The 25,020-nt window shown below is 36.4% G+C and overlaps 2 protein-coding genes and 1 pseudogene across 3 annotated transcripts in view; 1 reads left to right on the forward strand and 2 right to left on the reverse strand.

Annotated features, from left to right (window-relative positions):
• The window catches only part of HAT1 (histone acetyltransferase 1), a 51,228-nt gene extending 26,851 nt beyond the window's left edge, over positions 1-24,377 (forward strand). For both annotated transcript variants that reach the window (XM_004267303.3, XM_033423580.2), the window contains exons 5-11: positions 3,160-3,339; positions 3,612-3,733; positions 4,234-4,338; positions 4,664-4,770; positions 13,655-13,806; positions 16,656-16,772; positions 23,941-24,377. In XM_004267303.3, the coding sequence (XP_004267351.1) occupies positions 3,160-3,339; positions 3,612-3,733; positions 4,234-4,338; positions 4,664-4,770; positions 13,655-13,806; positions 16,656-16,772; positions 23,941-24,108 (951 nt within the window). In that variant the 3' untranslated portion in view covers positions 24,109-24,377. The remainder of the gene's footprint in view (positions 1-3,159; positions 3,340-3,611; positions 3,734-4,233; positions 4,339-4,663; positions 4,771-13,654; positions 13,807-16,655; positions 16,773-23,940) is intronic.
• The window catches only part of SLC25A12 (solute carrier family 25 member 12), a 171,741-nt gene that overhangs the window by 133,037 nt on the left and 13,684 nt on the right, over positions 1-25,020 (reverse strand). The window lies entirely within an intron of this gene.
• Positions 7,733-13,655, reverse strand: LOC125964995 (28 kDa heat- and acid-stable phosphoprotein-like; annotated as a pseudogene).

The raw sequence follows: 25,020 nt of genomic DNA on the forward strand, positions 1-25,020 counted from the left end.
TTTTTTTGCTTGTTTTATAGCATATTCTTAGAATTATAGTTAATGTTAAGTCTTCACCACTTCAGCCAAGTAAATGATAGCATGTACTACTATTTAACATGCCTCTAAAGTTGCTATTTCAAAAATAAAGCACCATAGACGAATTTAGACAAATGCTGCTGTTTAAGATAAGACACTAAAGAGGTAATTTGGTTTTCGAATGTGATAAGTACACGTGTACAAGTGTTAACATATTTGTATTACAGCAGACTACCAGTTAGTCTCAGGTACATTGCTTTATGCAGTGATGAAGGATAGTAAAAATTGCTTCATGGAAACATCTCATGTGTAACAAAGTACAGAACATTGGAAATTGAGATGACCATAGTCAGAAAGTATACAATCTAAAATATTTCATCTTGAGTCACCTAAGAGAAGACCTGAATAGAAGAGTTACTTTTATGCTTTCCTTATTAAACAGATATTGCCAAGGGTTAGGAAAACATTTGTAAGGCATATCCTTATTAAATATATCAGGTTGTATTCTAGATTCTTGATCTAGTCAGCTTAATTTCTTATTCTTTCTAGAACTGTATTCTTACATAATTTTACTTAAAGTTTAGAATATTCTTGAAGATAGGGAATTTTTCAGGGATCTTCAGAAACAGAATCTAAACGTTTAGCCACAAGCATTGGAACTAAAAGGTTTCAGTTAATCTTTAATTCTACATTAAATTGAAAATGAGTATATGGGGGTTTTCTCTAGTGGTAATTTTATTGTCTGGCCAGTAATCCAATATGAAAAATGAATATTTAACTGAACTAAAATATATTTATTCTTTTAGAAAAGAGTACAGATCTGTCAGACATGACAGTTATAGGATTTTTTTTTTCTTAAAGCAGAATCCATTTAATAGAGAAATGCAGGCATTTTTCCTTTAGTGGTGCAAAGTTCTGAATTCTGGGTTTGAAGAGCTGTTTGGTTTTATGTTACGTATTTTATGTAATACATATACATTTTCTCTAATGTATTATATGTAACAGATTCCTTGTTTTTCAACTTGGCCTTTTATTCCCCTATAAAAGTTCTTAATGTGTAAACTTGCCCAGAGCAAAATATTTATTTGAAGATATTTATTACAATAAATAGGTATCCTCTGAAGGCTGAAAGTTAAACATTAACTCTCTTTCAACTTCGTTGAGCTCAAATCTTTGGCTGCTTTATCTGCTATCTGAACTGCTACTTGAGACTTAGAGTTTCTGAGAAATCTTTGAAGTACATTTGGTGCCTGATATGTGAAGTTATTTGATCATGCTTTGCAATGCCTTGTTGAGAAGACAGGACACAGGGAAAGTTTTTAAAGTTAAAATTATATACACTGTACATGCCTTGAAGTGTTTTCTTTTAAATTGATAGATTGTAAACCTCTTTAGTTAAAAGTAGTGTTTCTTGACTTTTTAAAACTTGAATTAATACTACTTTACCCGTCGCTACTTTGGATTTTAATTGCCACACAACAGACCTATTAAACCTATCCCTTATTATTACACTTTCCTCTTGTAATTATTGAATTTGTACAAATTCTATAAAATATGTTTAAGATGGTCTCTTCACATTAGATAGCAGTATCAAGGAAAAATAATTTATCAAATAGTACTTTAAAAATAAGCAAAAGTGGTCCTGTCAAATGCAGTTTATTTGATCTTGAGGGTGAATGGATTGTAAGGACTGGTGCACATATTAGAAATAAGCTGTTGGGCAAAATGTCGAAGAGCTATATTTTTAAATAATAGCTTTTTTTATAGCTATAAACAAGTTATATATAAATGTTGGTAGTACGAGAGCATTGAAAATAAAACTTGTTTGTGATAAATTCCATCCTTCGTTCTCTATCCGAAAATGTAACTGAATGATAATAAAGTGCTATTCATCTGCAGGTGCATTGCTTCTGCTTAGTTAAAAGATGTTTGAAAGGACAGGAATTAGTAGCATGTTGTATTAGCCTTTTGTAGTGTATTTTGTCCTAAGCATCTTAATTTCCCTGTTTTGAATGCTAAGTAGCAAGGGTCTTGGTTTAGAACTAATACCCATCATGCATGTAAACGGTATGAAAGAGCTGCTTAGTAAGTTAACACAAAGTGTTCTTGTGTCAGTCCTTGTGGAAATAGATACAATACAAACATTACAGCTGAACTCACGGCAAACTCCATTAAGTAAAAACCTGGCCTCATTGTTCAGGAAAAAGTTTGAATAGAATGCAAGCTCATTTTGTTGAATGTAATGTCAGGCTTTTAGGGACTGTATTGAGGGATAAGGTTTTGTTAAGTTGAGACCAATTCATTAAGTTTTATTGCCTGGTGAGAAGCAGTAATACTTTATTGTAAGACTTCATCAAATATTCATGGTTAAAGAGAAGTAGTAAATGTATTCAATCAAGTGGTCTTTGGGGTTTTGAAAAGGATTATGAAGTCTGCTCAGCTGATAGTTTAACATTCATTGAGGTTATTTAACAAGGATAATTTTAATCTCTGAGTTTAATTTTGTTGTCCAGGCTTGCCTTTTTTTACTGTCACAAATCCAACTCTATAAAAATTGTGCCACATTATAGGATGAGTGGATAATATATCCATTCATATAATTTATGTATTTCCTAAGTGGGTATATTTTTTAAGTTATCTTAATTTTGAGTTTCGTGTATGAGGGAGTTATGACCTACTTGCTTATTGTGAGGTTGCCATTTGTTTGGTCAGACCCTAGCCTCACCTCACTACTGCTGGTGATCCTTTCATGTCTTGGATAATATACTCTCCTTGACACATGTAACATAATAAGCAGCTGTGTAAAATAATAAGCAGCCTTTTGTTTTGGCCAGTTTAAATTGTCTTGAAGGGACATAGTCAGCATTTTCTACATGATGTTAGAAATTTCTATAGGATTGCCCTCATTCTTGTAGTTGATTTCAGGCTACCCACCTCCTCTTTTTTATTTGTGTTATACTTGTGTTCATCTGACATTTTTGTGGCAGCATCCTGTACACATGAAACTCATCCTTTCCCAGTTCACCGTGTGTTTGTACCTTCAGTTTAACAGTGAATTGAAGAAAAACTAAGAAAAACTAAGCATGTTCAGCTAAGTCAAATTTATTAATTTTTGTGTGTCCTTTAATCTCCATTCCTTAGGCAGATGATGTTGAGGGCAAAATTAGACAAATCATTCCACCTGGATTTTGCACAAACACGAATGATTTTCTTTCCTTACTGGAAAAAGAAGTTGATTTCAAGCCATTTGGAACCTTACTTCATACATACTCTGTTCTCAGTCCAACAGGAGGAGAAAACTTTACCTTTCAGATTTATAAGGTAAAGATAAATCTAAATATTCCCTGGGTGAAAGTACCTCATTTGCCTGGAACCTGTATCCTGTTTTGATGTTTTTTTCCGTGATTTATTGTAACTTCAGGAAACAAGTCTTTGTCAGCATTAAAAACAAAGATCTGTTTTGTATGTGTGTCTGTGTACACATCTTAGTCTGAGACTTCTAAACATTTTCCCACAGAATAGTTTTGTGTTCTACAGACATTCACTTACCTCTGTGATGAGTTTCACCTGACTTTTCCTGGCTTTTTCCCTAGGCTGACATGACATGTAGAGGCTTTCGAGAATATCATGAAAGGCTTCAGACCTTTTTGATGTGGTTTATTGAAACTGCTAGCTTTATTGACGTGGATGATGAAAGATGGCACTACTTTCTAGTGTAAGTACAGTTCTAAAGCAACAGTAGACCTTATTACCTCCACAAAGCCAGCGTTTTAATTGTGGCGGCCCAATTATTAGGACAGTATAATGATATTTTTCCCAGGAAAGAAAATCTATTGTTTATGAGGCTTGAGTTTTCCTTCATTATGCTTTGGGAGACCTTGAGAATAGAGTTGAATAAAATGCTGTTGTCCGTTAGGGCCCTGAATGTAGGCTTAAACAGTAAAACGAGCTTTGCCTGTGTTTTCTTTTACTTGCCACCTATTCATCTTTATAATAGGCAAGTGCACTGAAGTGATGTAAAGAGGTCTGATTTATCCAAGTTGCTGCACACCAATTAAGTGAATTGTATATTCAGAACATAGCAGGTGTACCCATTGGGCCCTCACAGAGTAGCTTGCTGACACTGAAAATTCAGTCAGAGAATGGAAAAGAAAATGGACACTGCATGGGAGCGCGACTGTAATTGACCTGCTTGGCTTTCTGTTTTATCTGCAGATTTGAGAAGTATAATAAGGACGGAGCTACACTCTTTGCGACCGTAGGCTACATGACAGTCTATAATTACTATGTGTACCCAGACAAAACCCGGCCACGTGTAAGGTAATTGGCAGTATAACACGTGCCTTGTCTTTTATTTCAGAAGAAGGAACTGCTGAAGTTTCCAATACTTTTTATAATAGTGTTGATTTGTTTTAAAAAAATCACCATTATTCATTGGCTATGTACTGATTTATTTCATTGTTCTCTTTGAAACAGCGTGGAAGATTGAATGTTTACAGTTTTGAGTATCTCAATAATTTTTGGAATTCTTGAAGGTGGATTAAAAAAAAATCACACAAACTTTAAAGTGTTTATATTACTATAGTGACTTGCAATTTGTAAACCAGTCATGTTGTGATATTTTAATATAATTTCTTTACTATAGTCAGATGCTGATATTGACTCCATTTCAAGGTCAAGGCCATGGTGCTCAACTTCTTGAAACAGTTCATAGATACTACATTGCATCTCCTTCTGTTCTTGATATTACAGGTATGTAAATTTTGATTTGTTGTGGAAAGAGCCTTTCTAAAAAATCTCTTCTTTACTAATTTTGGTTTTGTCAGAAATAACTATTTTATTTTAAATAGCAGCAGTCTCCTGAGGTCTTTTTGGAACTGTTTAAAAATGGCTTAAGGTTACATTTTAAATCATAAGCCTTTGTGGGATTGGATTGCATCTCTGAGTATGAGGTTCTCATTAATTGAACAAATTGAGGATAATGAATTGAATATATAATGGGAAATCTTAGGCATGTATATGTTGCAAGTGTGGTATGGCTTATTTGTTCAGTTTATTTGGCAGACAGTTTATAAAATTGATGTATCTTTTCATCTAACTTTACTGCTACTGTTAAATGATTTGGAAACTTGGGAGATACAGAAGTAATTACTAAAGTTAGTTTATATCAAAATTTATAAATTGTTTAAGTGACACCTTCACTAGCTTAGTGACTTGCAAAATTATAGAAACATAATACAAACAATAACACTTCTTTTTAGCTAAGCTCAAAATTGTTTAGCTTCTGTTTACTTATAGAGCTTGGACTTGGTACTACATGAAGGGACTTTTTTGGTGATTTTAATCTAGAGACTTAAGAGTTCACATAAGTAGTCTTTGTCTTCTCTAGTGGGTAATGTGCCAGCAGGGGTTGTTTCTGTGAAGCCTCTTAACCACTTTCTTCTGTCTACTCCAACCAATAAAGTCCTTGATACTTAGCACCAATTAGCAGATAAAGAATTTTATTTCTTAAATCTCAGTGAAGAGTCATCAATAATGGTAGCCTTTATTCATTGCAAACTGAAGTCTCTAAAGAGAAAATGCTAAACATGCTAAAGGACTTGTGAATTTGAAAACTGGGTATTGGCCTTTATTTTCAGTGTTAACATTTCTTAGCATTATAAATTACTAAATATGCCTTATCAGCTGTTCTAAGATATTTCTCCTCAATTTACATACCCAGTCCTTAAAAAAAGAAAAGTACAGAATCTTCCACTCTTTGGTTGTTTTAGTTGCCTATAGCGCCATTATTTTGTATATTTTTTAAACTTTTTGGATCTTTATCAGGCTCTGAATTTCCCTTTGCAATCCAGGATATTCTTTATATTGAGATGGCCTTTTGCTTACTTGACATATAGCCAGATATAGTAAAAATTAAAACTTAACCATCAATGGCCTATGTTACAGGATAGATAGGTGTTTGTGGTGTAATTGCCACCCATTTTTTTTTTTTTTAGCACTTTTTTATTTTGGCCGCGCCTCTCGGGTTGCAGGATCTTAGTTCCCCAATCAGGGATCGAACCCGGGCCCTGGCAGTGAGAGAGCCGAGTCCTAACCACTGGATTGCCAGGGAATTCCCTTTTTTAAGCACTTAAAGTAAAATACTGGAAAACAGTTCTTTATATCATGTGCCATCTTCCTTTTGAGGATGTCGGTATTCATAAGATATACAGCGTTTGAATACATATCGGTTGTATGACCTTACATATAGAATTGGTGATTTGTTTCTTCCAGAATTATGAAGAGAGTTGCATTTGGCAATAGAAATTGATCTTGGGCTAGAATATATCTCACTATTATTAATCTATTAGTTGTATATTAAGAGCTAATTATATCTGTCCTTTAAATGTTCCTTGTAGTACTGGAATATGTTACATGGCTTTTTAGGGTGTTATCTATAAATTTTTTATAATATGAAGGTTTTTTTAAATGATAGAAGAGCATTTATGTTGGTAGATGATGTATTTAACTTGGGAAAAAACTCAAGTTTTGATCCCACGTATCACTATAGATTTATATCCAAGCAAATTTCATCTTTTAAATGCGTCACTCATCTGTGAAGGATGTCACAGATTAATGGGTGTTACCATTTTAGGTTCATTTTCAGGCTGACACCTTTAGTTAAAGTGCTGAAAGACTGAGTGGTGACTTGGTCCCTTATATTAAGCTGCAAACAAAATATTGTTAGTCTATAATGGCTTATTTAAAGCTAAGTGGAAATTTTTTTGCACAGTTTTTTAATATATGTGAAAATTTCAGATAAGACTGTGGAGTGAGATTTTTTAGATTTTTCTCAACTGTAATTCTTTTACCTTTGATGTGTTTTTTCCTAAAATTCTGGGGGTATATAAGTTACTTAAGTTACTTAAGCTTTCACTCATACGAAATTTTATTTTAAACTGATATTAGCAGCACAGTTATTTTTTCTAAACCAGTTCAAGAAGAGGTGGACTTGGAAAAACTGATTTTTTTTTTTTTTTTTCGGTACGCGGGCCTCTCACTGTTGTGGCCTCTCCCGTTGCGGAGCACAGGCTCCGGATGTGCAGGCTCAGCGGCCATGGCTCACGGGCCCAGCCGCTCCGCGGCATGTGGGATCCTCCGAGACCGGGGCACGAACCCGTGTCCCCTGCATCGGCAGGCAGACTCTCAACCACTGCGCCACCAGGGAAGCCCCAGAAAAACTGATATTGAATAAGCATGTGCCTCACTATTAGCACTTAAAAACATTTTTTTAAAGAGATGCTTGCTTAAGAGTCTGTCACTTAGTAGAGATTTAATTAAAGCAGCTTTATTGAGGTATGATATACATAGCATTAAATTCATGCATTTTAAGTGTACAGTTCAGTATTCTTAGTACACTTGCCTAGTTTTACAACCTGTTTTAGAATATTTCTGTCACCGTAAAAAGATTCCCTCCTGTCCATTTGCAGTCAGTCCCCATCCCCAGTCTCTTGTATTGAGGTTTGTGATCCATTTGAGGTAATTTTTGTGCATTATGTGAGGAAAGTTTCTAAATTAATCTTCTTTACATATGGCCATCCAGTTTTCCCAGCAGTTTGTTAAAAAGGCTATCCTTTCCCTTATTGAATTGCCTTCGTATGTTTGTTGAAAATCAGTTGCCCATAAATGTAAAGATTTATTTCTGGACTCTTTAATGATCTATGTCTATCCTTCTACCAGTACCATACCGTCTTGATTTTTTTTTTTTTTGAAGAAACAGAGGCTGTTTATTCAGAATGCTGTCTTGATTTTTTATTGTAGCTTTGTATATGAGTTTTTTTCGTGTGTGTATGTTTTGCCTTAATGATAATGTCAAGTTTAACCTGTTAAATATGTAAGTTGAATTTGTGGAGCATGTTCAGCCTGGTTGCTGTAGAATAAACAGACGTTTCTTCAAATGATTGATGAGTAGAGTTAGAAATGGGTACTGGCCCTGGCCAGGTGGGTGGGAATGGAGCAGAGAGGAGAGGCCTCAGTGAGAGGGGCCTGGCCTGGGACGAGCCATGACCCTCAGGGACCCAGAGGCACAGGCTCCCAGAAGATAGTCCCTCTCTGAGTGAGCACCCAGACGACACAGACTAGGGCTGGTTGTCGCAAACTCATCAGCAGCTGACCCTGGTACAGCCACCCCGGAGGTGCAATCTATGTGACCAGTGGAAACTCTTCTTACCCCACCTCTCAGACACACAACGCCCGTCCCAAAAAGGTTCCAGATTCTAAAAGCAGCAAAAACATTCAAATGGTTCCAGAAGAAATAGAGTCTTCATTTTTTGTCTCAAAGGTAGCAGCTGTTCCCTCACCGAAGCACAGTCCTCCTTTTCCCCCAAATGATTTTACATGTAAGATAATGAAGAGGAAGCCCCATGCAGTGAGAGGCTCCTAGCTGTGAGGGGCTACTACAGTGGTGCCAGGGTGTAGGGCGGGCAAGACAGGGCAGAGGTCCTGGCAGTGGGACCCAGTTGCCTGGTGTTTCTTCCTACAAGCCATGCTTACTTGTTCAGGGTGAGCAACTGCATTCATTTCCTGACAGAGTTGCATTATCATTTGTTTTCCTTTCCTCTTTCTTCCTAGCAACCTCCTGCCCCTCTTGCTTTCTGCTCTTTCTGAATGATCGATCACCAGCCAGGCAAGGTGGCCTTGGACTGCTCCGTTTCCCCCGCTAAATACATTTTCATGTAATGCTCTTCTGCTTTTTCTTCTCAATGTCATCTTCTTCTCTCCTTGAAAGCTCCTTTGGCCTATCTAGATCTAGTTGCGTGATCTGTCTGATTGTCTGTGCTACCTGGTTGGGGTTCTTGATGTTAATGAGCCCTCCTACACCTTTGCTGGTGGTCAGCTTCATCCTCACTGTCTTCTGAGGCTAGAGATTTCTTCTTTCTGGAGTCACCTGCAGCCCCATCTCTACCCTCTTTCCTTGGTCCTCTTCTTCCCTGGTCGCCTGCTTTTCAGCTTGGAGCTCTTTGTCGGTCTCCTTGGGACTCAAACACTGCCTAGCCCAGCCTTTGTGGTCTCCCTTTTGCCCTCTGGGCATCCTGGCTCCAGTGGCAGCAGAGCCTCGACCTTTATATTAAGTTTTGAAATTGGCAAGTGAAAGTCCTCTGTGTTCTTTTTCAAAATTGTTTTGTTATACAGGATCCCTTATATTTTCATAAACATTTCTATTTGTTTTCTACTTCGTTGATCTCCACTTTAATTTTCATTATCCTCTTTGAGTTTAATTTGTTCTTTTTCTAGTGAAGATTGAAACTTAGGTTATTGATTTGATGTCCTCCTTTTCTAATATAGACATTTAAATAATACTTAAATATATACTTATATATAAACACAAGTACTGCTTTTACTGATCACATAAATTTTCATAAATTGTGCTTTCGTTTCATTCAGTTCAAAATATTTTCTAATTTCCATTGTGATTTCATTTTGACCCATGGGTTGTTTGGAAACATGTTGTTTAATTTCCAAATATTGTGGATTCCCATATTTCCTTCTGTTGTTGATATCTAATTTAATTCCATTATTGTCAGAGAACATGCTTTGTATGACTTCAGTTATTTTTCATGTATTGAGTTTTGTTTTATGGCCTACGTAGGGGCTACAGACTTTTTCTTTAAAGGACTAGGTTGTAAATATTCTATGCTTTGCAAGCCCCATAAATTCTCTGTTGCACAGTCTTACTGGTTTTTTGTTTTTTTGTGTTTTTTACAACCATTTAGAAACCAGTCTTCGTTTACATGTCATACAAAAGCAGGCCATGGATGAGATTTGACCACTGCGCCATAGTTTATAGACCCTTTGCCCAACATATAGTCTATCCTGGTGAACGTTGCACATGTACTTGAAAAGAGTGTGTATTCTGCTCTTGTTAGGTGGAATGTTATATAAGTATCAGTTCAAGTTGGTTGATAGAGCTGTTCAAGCTGTTCTATCCATTATTGAGAGGATAGTGTTGACATTTCCAGCTATTTTTGTTGAATTGTCTGTTTCTCCCTTTAATTCTATTAGCTTTTATTTCATGTATTTTGGGGTTTTCTTATTAGTTGTGTATATGTTTATAATTTTAATGTTGTCTTTATGAGTTAACTTGTGATAAAATGTGCCCTTTTTTCTCCTATAATCTTTTTGTCTTAAACTATTTTTTCCTAATTTGTGTGGGGGTGGGGTGGGGTGGGTAATGTCTTAAACTCTATTTTGCCTGATACTAATATGGTCACTCCAGACCTCATATTGTTTGCATGGTATATCTTTTTTCATCCTTGACTTTCAGCCTGTCTTTGAATCTATGATGTTTCTCTTCAAGATAGCATATAGTTGGATCCTTTTTTATTCAGTCTAACAATCTCTGCCTTTTGATAGGAGTGTTTAATATGTTTACACTTAATGTAATTATTGCTATGGTTGAAATTATGCCTGCCACTTTGCTATTTGTTTTCTTTTTTTCCCTTTTGTTATTCATTTTTATTGAAGTTTTTTTTTTTTTAGTTATTTGCTTAATGGTTGCTCTGGGGATTACAATGTGCATCTTAATTTATAACAGTCTATTCAGATTAATATTTAATTTCAGTAAAATGAATTGCTCCATCACAGTTATTCTCTCTCCCCTCCTTTGTGCTATTATTGTTACGTAAATTGATATTGCCTCTTTATATCTTGTAAGCCAAACATTGGTTTTATAATTATTTTTTCATGTAATTGTCCTTTAAACCAGTTGAGAGAAAAAAAAAATTCCAGTTTTTATATTTATCTTCATAACTATTGGTGTTCTCAATTTCTTCTTGTGGACTTGAGGTACCATGTTTCTTTAGCCTAAAGAACTTCCTCAGTATTTCTTGAAAGGCAGGTCTGCTAGCAACACATTTCTTCAGTCTGCTTTTCTGGGAATGTCCTTATTTCACTTTCATTTAGAAGGATAATTTTGCTGGATATAGAAATCTTGACTGACAGTATTTTTCTTTCAATACTTTGAATATATCACCCCACTGATTTGTGGCCTCCATGGTTTCTGATGAGTTGTTTCCTCTTGCGGCTTTCAAGATTTTCTGTTTGTCTCTAGCTTTTGACAGTTTGATTATAATGTATTTAGATGTGGATCTCTTTGTGTTTTTCATAGTTGAAGTTTGTTGAGCTTCCTGGATGTATAGATAAAGGTTTTTCATCAAATTTAGGAAGTATTTGGCCATTATTTCTTCAACTATTCTTTGTCTCTTTCATCTTTCTTTTTGAGACACAGATTACAGTTATGTTGGTACACTTGAATGGTTTTAATTTAGGTTTATGTCAGTCCACTTTACATTTTATAAAGCTGCAGAGTACAAGTGAGGAGGTTATTGTAGTTGCTGAAAAAAACACTGGTGGCATCACATAGGAGAGGAATCAGAATGTCCTTCAGATTTCTGGGTGGCTTGTATAACTCCATGGTGTGACCAGATTAATATGGAAAAGACTGAAGAATGAGATAAAGTAACTAATTACATTACAATCTTATGTTTATTTGGTGATTTTCTTTGTAGATCTGCATTTGTTATTTTGTTTACTGTTGATTTTATTATCTGTACATTCCTGATAGATCATAATTTCCTAACAAACTGATGCCATGACAAAATTTCACTTTACCACCTTAAAGCCACGGTCATATAATGTTTACCTAATAATTACATGTATATGAAGTGCTGCATAGAAGCATAAAGATGGTATTTAAGTACATATGGATTGAATGAATAAATGACTCAATCATAAAACATTACCCTTAGCTCAGACGCTTTTATAAACAGCTTTATTGAGATATAGTTAAATGTCATACAATCCACTTATTTAAAGTGTACAATTTTTTAAAATTTAATTAATTAATTAATTTGGCTGCGTTGGGCCTTCGTTGCTCTGTGCGGGGTTTCTCTAGTTGTGGCAAGCATGGGCTACTGTTTGTTGTGGTGCACGGGCTTTTCATTGCGGTGGCTTCTCTTGTTGCAGAGCACAGGCTCTAGGCATGCGGGCTTCAGTAGTTGTGGCTCGCAGGCTCAGTAGTAGTGGCTCATGGGCTCTAGAGTGCAGGCTCAGTAATTGTGGTGCACTGGCTTAGTTGCTCCGTGGCATGTGGGATCTCCCCGGACCAGGGCTCGAACCCATGTCCCCTGCACTGGCAGGCGGATTCTTAACCACTGTGCCACCAGGGAAGTCCCAAAAGTTATAAATTTTGATATAGCCCTGTTTATCTACTTTTTCTTTAGTTGCTTATGCTTTTGGTTTGTTGTCTAAGAAACCATTGCCTAACCAAAAGTCATGAAGATTTACTCCTATGTTTTCCTCTTTGTAGTTTTACCTCTTACACTTAGGTCTATGATCCGTTTTGAGTTAATTTTTGTGTATTGTGTGAGGAAAAGGGATCCAACCAACTTCATTCTTTTTGCTGTGGAGATCCAGTTGTCCAAGTGCCATTTGTTAAAAGACTATTCTTTCTCTCATTGAATTGTCTAGGCATCCTTCTCAAAAATTAATGGGTCATAAATGTATGGGTTTATTTTAAACTCTCAACTCAGTTCCACTGATCTACATGTCCATCCTATGTCAGTACCACACTGTCTTGATTACTGTAGCTTTGTAGTAAGTTTTGAAATCAGGAAATCTGAGTCCTCTAACTTGTTCTTTTTCAAGGTTGTTTTGGCTATTCTGAGTTCCTTGCATCTCCATATCAGTTTTAAGATGAGCTTGTTAATTTCTGCAACAAAAAAAGCCAGCTGGGATTTTGATAGGGATTGCATTGAATAATTTGTAGAGTATTGATATTGTAACAAAACTGTCTTGTGAACTATGAACTAGCCCAGACGTTAACATTCTTTGTTTCAAGTCTTCTACAGATCAGAAAATGAGGGCTCAGAGAAGTGAGGTAATTTGCCTAAAGTCCTACATCTGTGAATGACAGAACTGGGACTCAAACACATGTTCTCTGGCTGCAGTATTCTTTCTACCTATCATGTTTTGATATTTTCCTTGTCCACTACTTAGTCTAATGTAGCTAACATAGACAAACATAAAGGAACATCTGTGCTATCCAGATGCAATGAAGAAAGAATCAAAATCATATTTTCATTTTATTCTCTAAATAAAAAAGATTTGTTTTGTAAAAGGAAGAATTTTTTTAACTGGGTGAAAGAAGCCTAGCAGACTATAAAGGTTATTAAAGTAAAGGAGTTATAAATTGAGCTTTGGAACCCTTAGGTATCAGAAAATACTTGCTTTTGGAGTTGATTATGCAAACTTGAATCTCTTGTTTATACAGCTGCTTTAACTGAAAATAAAACTAAGGTACATATATATGATAACAAACCAGTCAAAAAGTTTACATTTGAAAAGGAGTAGCTCTAATTTCACAAATAATATGTATGTATTTGCAAAAGGATTGCATCTATAATTTTATTTGACAAAGATAATAGTGCTCTTGTTTGATTTATAAGGAATAATCCTTTCACGTTGTAACTTTTGTATATATATATATAATTCTTTTAAGAATATTTGCCTTTTCTAAGCTTAGCATGTATATTGAGGTTGCAAATGATGAAGAAATTATGTTAGGTAAGGGAAATGTTATTCTGCTTTATTTCTTTAGCGGAAGATCCATCCAAAAGCTATGTGAAATTAAGAGACTTTGTGCTTGTGAAGCTTTGTCAAGATTTGCCCTGTTTTTCCCGGGAAAAGTTAATGCAAGGATTCAGTGAAGATATGGCAATAGAGGCTCAACAGAAGTTCAAAATAAATAAGGTACTTTTAGTCTATAGGAGGAAAACATTCAAACGTTGAAAAAAAAATTTTTTAAGTACATATGTAATTTAAACATTGCAAATACATTAAGAATACAGGCCCTGAAGCCAAATTGCCTGGGGTCAAATTTGGCTTCACCACTTGCTCTTAGGGCAATTTAGTTTACCTCCTTGTGCTTCAATTTTCTCATTAATAGAATGGAAAGATAATTGATTTCATGGCTATATTAAGTTTAACAAGGAGAACAAAGATGGATAGTAGGATCTTATTTTTGCTTTTTAAGAAAATGTTTATTTAAACTGGTAAAGTAGTTAATGCCCCTGGAGACTGTATTGGTGGGGAGGAGGGTTGGAATAAAACACTTAACTTTCACTTTTTATACTTCTATATATGTTTGTTTGAATTTTAAAGTAGTAAATATCTTAAGTACAGAAAATATGGAAGTTCAGAGGAATTTGTTATATTTATGTAAGCAAGAAATCAGAGTATTTCATAGAAGGGATACATTTGATCTAAGCCTTGAAGAATGGGTAGGTTTTGGATTATAAACGTATGAGGGATGAAGAGTATTCCAGTAATAAGGAGTAGCAATTAGTGGTGGTGGTGGTATGAATTGGGAGATTGGGATTGACATATATACACTAATATGTACAAAATAGATAACTAATAAGAACCTGCTATGTAAAAAAATAAACAAAATTTAAAAAAAAAGGACTAGCACTTGATACTATTGACCTCCCCTCCCTTGGCTTCTAAGGTACTACAGTTCCTGGTTTTCCAGTTAACCACTGTGCTCATCTTTTTTTGAGATACTGTCTACTAGCTTCTACTCTTCCGTATGCTCCCTAAATATAATTCTTCCCCAGAGTTTTTTATCCAATCCTCATTTCTTCTCATTCTACTTAATTCTACCTGGAAGAGCTCATCTAAATCTTCAATCCAAATTTTCCTCCTGAGCTCCAAAACTGTATACCAAAAGTTTACTAGTCACTGACCTTCAACAAGAAACTTAATTTAAATTGAAACTTTCCATCTTCTCCTGCATAAAAACACTTTAATGGCTTCCTGGCTTTAAGATAAAATGTGATTTTAGAAATAATTTATATTTCCAGACTGTATTAAACCTTTATTAATGAGAATTTATTTAATAGCTCAGCCTTTAAAAGAAAGAGAATATGAGCACATTATTGGGATTAAAACTCCTTAGTATGGCACACAGATCCCATCATAATTTGGCCCCTGCCTACCTTGCTAGCCTCAGCTTCCTACCGCTTTCCCACACGCTCTGGCTTTGCTGAACTTCTTGTCATTTCCCAACTATGCTACAACTTTCCTCCTTTTATGTCCCTGTATATAAGCTGCTCCCTTTGCCCTTATACTCCCCTTCTCCTGTTCCTCCATCTTTGCTTGGCCAGATAGTACTCATTTTTTCAGGCTCAGCTCGTTTCTTCCAGAAAGTTCAATGTTATCTTCTCAACCTCTATATACCTGACCTCTTCCCCACTCCCAATAAATAGGTAAGTGAAATGACAGAAATAGGAGAACTGTAGGCCTACTCCTTTGGCTTCAGTGTTACCCAAACTTCCTGATTCTTCTCATATTTCTTTGACTGTTTTTCTCTGTTTTTTGTCTGCTCCTTAACTGTCACTATACTACAGGGTTCTGACCTCTCCCCTGTCTTCACTGTGTATGTTTTCCTTGGGTGATCTTAACCATTAACTAGTCTTATGGTTTAAACTCTTGCCCTGTATACTGATATTGCTTAAATCCTTACCCTTAGACTAGAATTTTCTTCAGATTTATATGTTCTGCTGCCTCCTAAATCTCTCCTACTCTGAAAACTGTTATTCCATACCCTCCTCCACAGCCAGTCTTAACTCTTCTATATTTCTAGAATCCTTGGTCCCTTAGTATTCTTATTTATGCTATCTCAGTTCATGCCCTTGTCTTTTTTTTTTTTTTTTTTTTGGCTGTATTGGGTCTTCATTGCTGCATGTGGGCTTTTCTCTAGTTGACGGGCTTCTCATTGCGGTGGCTTCTCTTGTTGCGGAGCACGGGCTCTAGGTACGCGGGCTTCAGTAGTTGTGGCTCGCGGGCTCTAGAGCGCAGGCTCAGTAGTTGTGGCGCACGGGCTTAGTTGCTCCGCGGCGTGTGGGATCTTCCCGGACCAGGGCTCGAACCCGTGTCCCCTGCATTGGCAGGCGGATTCTCAGCCACTGCGCCACCTCATCATTTTTTGCCTGATTTAATAACTGAGCTTCCTAATTGGTCTCCCTCCCCTTCTTTTGCTACCATTTTTATGTAGCTGAGAAAATGCTTTATTTAAAATTCAAACCTGTTACCAACTAGATAAAACCCAGCTCTTTAACCCAGTATGTAAGGCTCAGTGCTCTTGCTCCACCCTCACTCTGCTGCTACTCCTCGCGTTTTTTTTGTTTGTGCTCGAGCAGTGTCAAACTGCTTCTGCATGTGTGTGCATGCGACATGCACACACACATAGTGCCCTCGCCTCTTTCAAGTATAGCATGTTCCCGTTCCTTTAAGATTCACTCAGGTTTTATTCCCCCAGGAATCCTCTTCTAACATTTCCCCCATTCCCAGGCTGTGCTACCATAATATCCTATGCATATTTCTATCATTAAATTAACCATACCTTAGTCATTTGTGTTACCCACTAGACTGCTAGCTCCTTGAGGACAGAGATTATATATCTTTTATTGCTTTTTGTCTGGCACCTAGCACAATTTCTGGCCTATGACAGATATTCAATATATGCTGTGTTCTTTTGGGAAAGTGTTACTATTTTGTAATTTGAAATGTTCATATTTTCCTTTTGTTTGGTTTATTAGCAACATGCCAGACGGGTTTATGAAATTCTTCGACTACTGGTAACTGACATGAGTGATGCTGAACAATACAGAAGCTATAGACTGGATATTAAAAGAAGACTAATTAGCCCATATAAGGTAGGACTTTCAAGAGTCTTAAACATTATATTCTTGTCACTGTTTAAAATAAAGAATAAAATCTAGCAAATGCCAATGTATGGGAGAGTCCAAATCGTTTTGCTAAATTAACTTTTACAAAAGTGAAAATATTCTTTCAGTTAGTTATAAGAATTCTCCCTGTCATAATTTTCCAATGTAAGCTATAAATCTGTTTCCATTCACTTAAAAATTAATCCCAAGGATAGTCTACTCATGATTATGTTTTTCTTTCATTTGTATGCATCTTTTTAAAAACTGAATGCCCAGAATCTTCCCTAACAAAGTTATCTTGTTAGTTTTTTCTAATTGTCTTCCCATTTGTCATATATATTCTGTTTACCTTTGCTCCTTTCTTCCTAAATATGGCCTTGATTGCCATTTGTAACCTCTATATTTGACCATAGCTGAAATTGCAACTTAGTGTTGTTTACCTCTTTTTTTGTTATTGTTGTTGTTGTTGTTATTCTTGCTCCATTCCCCCCGCTTTTTTTCATCTCCTTTATTTTCCTCTAGCTCAAAAATCTCCCCTCCTAGATCAGGTCTGGCCTCATCATCATTTGGCCGTTATTAAGGTAGATACTGTCCACACCAGCTTGTGTGGAGGAGGATTTGCTGTGATTCTTGTAGCTGGGCAGTAATCTGATTGGAGAGAATATTCATTTATTTATTCAACAACTAATTATTGAGCACCTGACATGTGGTTGCTGCATTTGAATACACTATACCTAGAGGCTTATACAGCACAGTAGCTGGGAACATAAATGACAAATTCGAATCTGTTTTAAGATTGAAAGAGAAAGTCAATTAATAATGAGTACTTAATGTATCAAGTACACATAGTTCTGATTTTTCTTTTTTTTAAATATTTATTTATTTTATTTGGCTGTGCTGGGTCTTAGTTGCGGCATGTGGGATCTAGTTCCCTGACCAGGGATTGAACCCAGGCCCCCTGCATTTGGAGCGCAGAGTCTTAGCCATGGGACCACCAGGGAAGTCCCTGATTTTTCTAAATTAATCCAAGTTTTATTTATCATAGATTCTGCTTTATAGAGCCAGTCTTTTGAATGTTGATGGTATATAGGTCGTACTACTCGTTGAATCCCAGCTCTTTTCCTTTATCACATCTTGTTTGCAGTGCAACCGTATTTCCTAATTTGTTATTGTAATTCTAAACATATCACATTCTGAATATAAAAATAATTATTTGCCTATGACTATAAATCCTTGTATCTCGAATTCATATATATTTTTTTCTTCATAGTGCCATTTTATTAAGCAATTTAATGGATTGATTTTCTGTCTTATGAACTACCATCTGCATATAACAGGTTGTAATAAATTATAATGGTCTCTGTTCCCAAAAATTGTCTGAAGTAACATTTTATTCTTTATCAATCCTTATGTTTATCAATTCAGAAACATCAGAAAATTGGTAGAAATGGTACTTTCCAAAGATTTTGATCTTTAATATTAATTTGTTAGCTAGAAAATTTCTTTATGATGAAATTAGGCATGTAGAACAATATAATTAGGTGTTATGACAACATTTAAGAGTATTAAAACTGTTTTAGTAAAGTAATTTATTGAATTATGCATCTCAGATACTTGTGATATTTTATATAGGCAGATGTAGCAAATGAGAGAGAATGAATTCTAAGTATATATAGTAGTCATGAAGTTATGCCAAACAATGGGAATTTCTGTAGTTCATAAAAGCAAGTATTGTCTACTCTTAAAGAATGATGATTTTTTTTATATTAAGTATCCTCACCTGTCTAGCAAGTTCACCTTATCTAAAAGACAACCAAAGACTGGTTATTAAACTGTAAATTCTTAACAGCCAAAAGGGGTATCACCATCCTTGCACTAAAGCTCATACACAAATTATAAATTCTTCAGATACTTGCTCAAACCCTAGTTATAGTATGCACATTTTAATGAGTTTAGTTATCCAGTATTCTTTCTCATTGAGAAAGCCAAGAAATCTTGAGGGTCCTCTCCCCTACTTTGGGTTGATAGCCACAATGTGGTTGAAAACTTAACACAAACTTAGTAAAAGCCTAGAAATAGTTGAATGCCCTATAGGCATGGGAGGAGTTATAAGATTTCTTTGTTGAATGTACGCAAGTGATTTTCTCCAATTTGTCATTCCAAGTTGATACTCATATACTTTGTTGTGCTATCACAGCATTCTCAAATGCAAAATTATATTTAAGAATAAAGTAAAATTGCTTAATATTGAGTGTGGTTTCAAATTTTTTTAGGTCTTAAAATGTATGCCAAATGGGGAAAGTTTGGAGTTTAGAATTTCCATTTTTACTTCAACACATTTTATGAAAAGAAATTATAATTTAGATTGTCATAAGTTATTACTGAGGTGTGAAATTATTTACTGATAGCAAAGTCCACCAGTTCTGTGCTGCCTTTATTTGAGGGCTCAAATTTCTGTATCAGCTTAATCACACTGTCCCACTAAGAAATTTTTTGGGTAGCTATTAGAAGTAGTTGTACCTTACTTTAAAAGTTGTAAACACTGATAATTCATTTGTATCAGTGCCAAGAAGGGATAAAAATAATCTGTATTAACTAGAATCATTTTTTAAAAGCACAAAAAGAAACTCTGTTAGTACAGAAGTAATTTTCAGGTGTTCAAAAAATAAATTTGAACAATTTGGCTAAAAAAAAGAAAAGTTGGTACAGCTGCTTGATTTTTAGCATTAAAGTTTTTATAGTGTTTCATGGGCTTTTTTTTTTTTTTTTTTTTTTTTTTTTTTTTTTTTGCGGTATGCGGGCCTCTCACTGTTGTGGCCTCTCCCGTTGCGGAGCACAGGCTCCAGATGCGCAGGCCCAGCGGCCACGGCTCACGGGCCCAGCCGCTCCGCGGCATGTGGGATCCTCCCGGACCGGGGCACGAACCCGTGTCCCCTGCATCGGCAGGTGGACTCTCAACCACTGCGCCACCAGGGAAGCCCTCATGGGCATATTTTAATTCATAATTGGTTTACAAGTATAAAATTTAGAATCATTTTTATAATATTGGATTTGGAATCGGAAAATTCCATTTTGAGGTCTAGTTCTACCTTTTACTAATTGTGTGAGTGTCAACAGCTTATTAACGTCTGGGTATTAGGCTTCTCTAAAATGGAAATGCCTCCATAGTGAGGAACTGAAGAGAAAGAAATACAATGCATTGTACATGTTTTTAAAGATAATCTTTTTTTTTTTTTTTTGGCGGTACGCGGGCCTCTCACTGTTGTGGCCTCTCCCGTTGCGGGGCATAGGCTCCAGACGCGCAGGCTCAGCGGCCATGGCTCACGGGCCCAGCTGCTCCGCGGCATGTGGGATCTTCCCGGACCGGGGCACGAACCCGTGTCCCCTGCATCGGCAGGCGGACTCTCAACCACTGCGCCACCAGGGAAGCCCTAAAGATAATCTTTTGAGAAGTCTTAGGACTCGTCAATGCCTCCACTCCATTACTATTTTTAAATTCTTACTAAAGAACCTTATCTCTTTAGTTCACAAAAGAGACTAGTTCAGCAGACAGAAATTAAGGAACCGTTAGAAGTGGTGGCATTTTTGAGATTATATTTGTAAACCCTCTTGGAACCTGTGAAAACTAGGCAAGAAGGAAGAATTGTTTTCTGGACCTTTAACACATTACATGTGTTAAAGCCAAATGTTAACATAAATAAATTGACACTAATACCATCTTTAATTTGTCTACATTAATTAAAATTAGCAACAGCCCTAATCTATGAAGGAATTAACCTTTTATTTTTGGAGGGTGAGAATTATTCTGAGCCTACAGGAGGTCTATTTCAATCTTAAGGAGTTCTGTCTTTCAGTATTTAATTTGTACTCCCAAGGTATGTCACTTTGCTGGATAGAGGTGTTCCCCAAATGAGTTTTTTTTTTTTTTTGCGGTACGCGGGCCTCTCACTGTTGTGGCCTCTCCCGTTGCGGAGCATAGGCTCCAGATGCGCAGGCTCAGCGGCCATGGCTCACGGGCCCAGCCACTCCGCGGCATGTGGGATCCTCCCGGACCGGGGCACGAACCTGCGTCCCCTGCATTGGCAGGCGACTCTCAACCACTGAACCACCAGGGAAGCCCCAAATCAGTTTTTTGTTTTTTGGGGGTTTTTTTGGCTGTGTTGGGTCTTCGTTGCTGTGCGTGGTCTTTCTCTAGTTGTGGCGAGCGGGGGCCACTCGTCATTGTGGTGTGTGGGCTTCTCATTGCAGTGGCTTCTCTTGTCTCTTGTTATGGAGCACGGGCTCTAGGCGCGTGGGCTTCAGTAGTTGCAGCATGTCGGCTCAGTAGTTGTGGTACACAGGCCCTAGAGCGCAGGCTCAGTAGTTGTGGTGCACGGGTTTAGTTGCTCCGCGGCATGTGGGATCCTCCGGGACCAGGGATCAAACCCGCATCTCCTGCATTGTCAGGCGGACTCCTAACCACTGCGCCACCAGAAAAGTCCCAGTTTATTTTTTTAAATTTTTTTTTAAACACATTATTTAAAAGATTAATTTGTAATATTTCATACATATACGAAGTGTTGTGTATATATAGTTACAGGAATATTAAAGTTATTTTAATATTCCTGAACAGTAAACAAGTTATTTTAAAAATTGAACCACAGTTTACATGCTCATGAGGAGCTTCTATATAATAGTTTCACATTTTTCCATAAAGCTAGTACATGTAGTTTTTATTTCAAGGTACTTAGAACTCTTAAATTTAATTCAGAGATGTACTGCCATGCCCATAAAAATTATAATAGAGATTGTGACATCCATCTGAAAAAAACTGACAATGAAGAAATTGAAGGTGGCAAGGAAGGGGGAGATAAATTGGGGAAGTAAGCACTCTTAGAGATTTAAAAACAAGATAATTTAAAACAGTATGTTACTGGCACATGATTCATTCTATAGGTTATTTGGAACAATTGATAGTCAAGAAATATTTAAGAATTAATATGATGGTTCTGTTGTATATAAGAATTTAATATGATTGGAGGCATATTCAAGTAGTATGGTTAGATTATTTCATAAATGTTATAACTGGTTAGCAGTTTAGAAAAATAGCTTTTATTCCTACCACATACCACAATAATTTTTGGATGCATAACCCTTTAGTTCCTGAGCTGTTTCCTTAACTTAGATGTTCTCATATAGGGCAGTTGTGCCTCTTGGCAGAAAAAATAACTTTTACAGCAGAAACAAAGCATTTATCATCCACATGATTGAAGAGTAAGAAATATACTGTCTTTCCAGGCCTTGGGAGCAATAAATTTGAATTTTCATCACTTCTCTAGAATATTCAAAGTGTGGTTAGAAGATCAGCAGCATTGGGAATTCCCTGGTGATCCAGTGGTCAAGACTCTGCGCTTCCACTGCAGGGGGTACCGGTTCGATCCCTGGTTGAGGAACTAAGATCCCCCAAGCTGTGCTGGGGGGGAGGGGGAGAGGGGGAGATCAGCAACATTAACATAACCTGGGAACTTGTTAGAACTGTAGAATCTCACCCCACCCCAGACCTGCTGAATCAGAATCTGCATTTTAACAAGGTTCCCAGGTGATCTTCGTGCACATTTAAGTTTGAGAAGCACTGTATATGTCTATATTCCAGAATTATTAGGGTTTCCTTTAAGGGGACATTTATTAGTTTTTAGGATGGATTTAAGATATCATTTTTAGGGTTTTGTGGGTTTTTTTTTTTAATGTCTTTGGAAGTCAGTTAGATATAGGGACTCAGAATACAGACTTCCAAGCAGATCATTAAGAGCTGAATCCTGGCTTCTCAGCTTGCTACCTCCGTAAGTTATTTAACTCCTGCACCTTTTTTTTCTTTATTAATTGAAGAAAATTATAGTGCCTATCTTATAGAGTTGTTAGGATTACATGAGTTAATATATGTGATTCCTGTTCTCTATGTAGAGTTAGCTCTTCGTTATATGCTTTAATAAAAGAGGATTGATATAATCTAGAACAGTTTATCCAAAATGTATGAAGGTTTCATATATTACAGTGTTTTATATAATGCAGTGTTGCCACCCACCCAGGAATCTTGGAGTCCTTCTTCATTCTTCTTTCCCCACATCACCCAGTGTTTTCTTCCCTAAATCTGTTCTGTTCCTTCCATCTCTGCTGCTACTGACTTGGTCTAGACTTTCATCATCTCTTACTTGAAGCGCTGCAGGAGCTGCTGACCTGGCCCCCCAGTTCTGTCCTCAGCATTACTAACAGTATTGTTCTGATACAGCGTCCTGTTTAAAAGTTGTTACCAGCCCCTCAGTGTGGTGCAAACTCCTCAGCATGGTGGTTTCCTGCTCAGTAAAATGGAGAGGGTTTAATAAGATAATGTATGTCTGGACAGTAGAGACTCAGTGATTGCTAGTTAATATTGTTTTTTAAAATGTGACAGGGCTTCCCTGGTGGTGCAGTGGTTGAGGGTCCGCCTGCCAATGCAGGGGACACGGGTTCGTGCCCCGGTCCGGGAAGATCCCACATGCCGCGGAGCGGCTGGGCCCGTGAGCCATGGCCGCTGAGCCTGCGCGTCCGGAGCCTGTGCTCCACAACGGGAGAGGCCACAACAGTGAGAGGCCCGCGTACCGCCAAAAAAAAAAAAAAACAGTGACAGTTTTGGGCTCATCTTTCTGAAACTCTTCCAACAGTTTATGTTGAAATTAACATGTGGTCCATAAATACATCTCTGGGTAAGGGAACTCATAAATGAGCCTAGTGGCAGAAGCCAGTTTGGAATGAAAATTAATGTAATTAATGATTAAATAGTGAGATGAAATAATAGCACTTAATCTCAGTTGTCTTTCTTCAGTTAATATATTTTTTTTTATTTAAGAAGTATTTGAGTGTCTATACTGGCCAGTTCTTTATTATGCTTTGGAGAGGGGGCTGTTAGTCACATATCTATATTTACCATTAATTGACACAAATTACATGTCTTCTGGAACCTTCCTTTTAGAGAGTTTATAATTCACGGTTAACATTATGTTTAGGCTTCCTTAAGAAAAAATGTATGGGACAAATTTGGGCATATTCCTTCTATTATTTTTAACATTGGAGACTTATATTTCTTTATATTAGAATTTTATTAGCTTTCTTAGTCTAACCAATAATTGTGTTTGTTGCTTAGAAAAAACAGAGAGATCTTGCTAAAATGAGAAAATGTCTCAGACCAGAAGAACTGACAAACCAGATGAACCAAATAGAAATAAGCATGCAACATGAACAGCTGGAAGAAAGCTTTCAGGAACTTGTGGAAGATTATCGACGTGTTATTGAACGCCTTGCTCAAGAGTAGAGGTTATACTTCTCTGTACAGGAAGTTTGAAAATTTCTGTACATGTGTTGTGAAAAATCAGATGATGACTTTAATTTTAAAATCTTGTAACATTTTACTTACATTAAAAGTTATCTTTAGTTAAATATTTTCTTTTGGAGAGATTGTATATTTTAAAATACTGTTTAGAGTCTATGAGCATATATTACATTAAAAAAAGATATAGCTTCTAAAATACCACTGCACTTGCTTCCCTTCTTAAACAGTGTAATAAATGCTTAGTTGTGATATGTTAATGTGTACTGATATGATTCTTAAATACTTATGATAAACTTCTTCAGTCCTGTTAAAAAACGTTAGGTTTTAAGCTTTTACTATAATTCCTCCCACACTTTGCTTCTAAGATTTTACATCTGGCACCTTTAAAACACATTTCTTTAAGGTCTTCCTAGTACTCTTGGTCTTACTATGTGATTTTTCTAAGTAGGAAACGTTCCTAGTGTAGAGTTGTTTTAAATAAACTATTAACCACTTGTTGGGAGTAGGGCGGGTAATAGAAGGGAAACTAAATACAGCCTAAAACCTAAATGTTTGGCATCAAATATTAATTGAAGATAATTTGGAAGTTACCATAAACATTTAATAAATAATAAGATGGAAATCAGTTCATAAATCCAGTTTACACACCATTGTTGAAATATATCTTGTGTAAAATGAGGTATAGATATCTTGTGATTTGATATAAGGTTACCAAGATGTTGAAGTCCAACAAGGAAAAAAACAAAGTAATGATAAATTGCTTAATATAGTCTTTATTTTATTGAAGTAGAGCTAAATAAGTTGCTTGATACAGTCATTAAAAGTTAAAACTTGGGCTTCCCTGGTGGCGCAGTGGTTGAGAGTCCGCCTGCCGATGCAGGGGACATGGGTTCA

Source organism: Orcinus orca, chromosome 7, assembly GCF_937001465.1.
Source record: "Orcinus orca chromosome 7, mOrcOrc1.1, whole genome shotgun sequence".
In the NCBI taxonomy this organism is placed as follows: Eukaryota; Metazoa; Chordata; class Mammalia; order Artiodactyla; family Delphinidae; genus Orcinus; species Orcinus orca.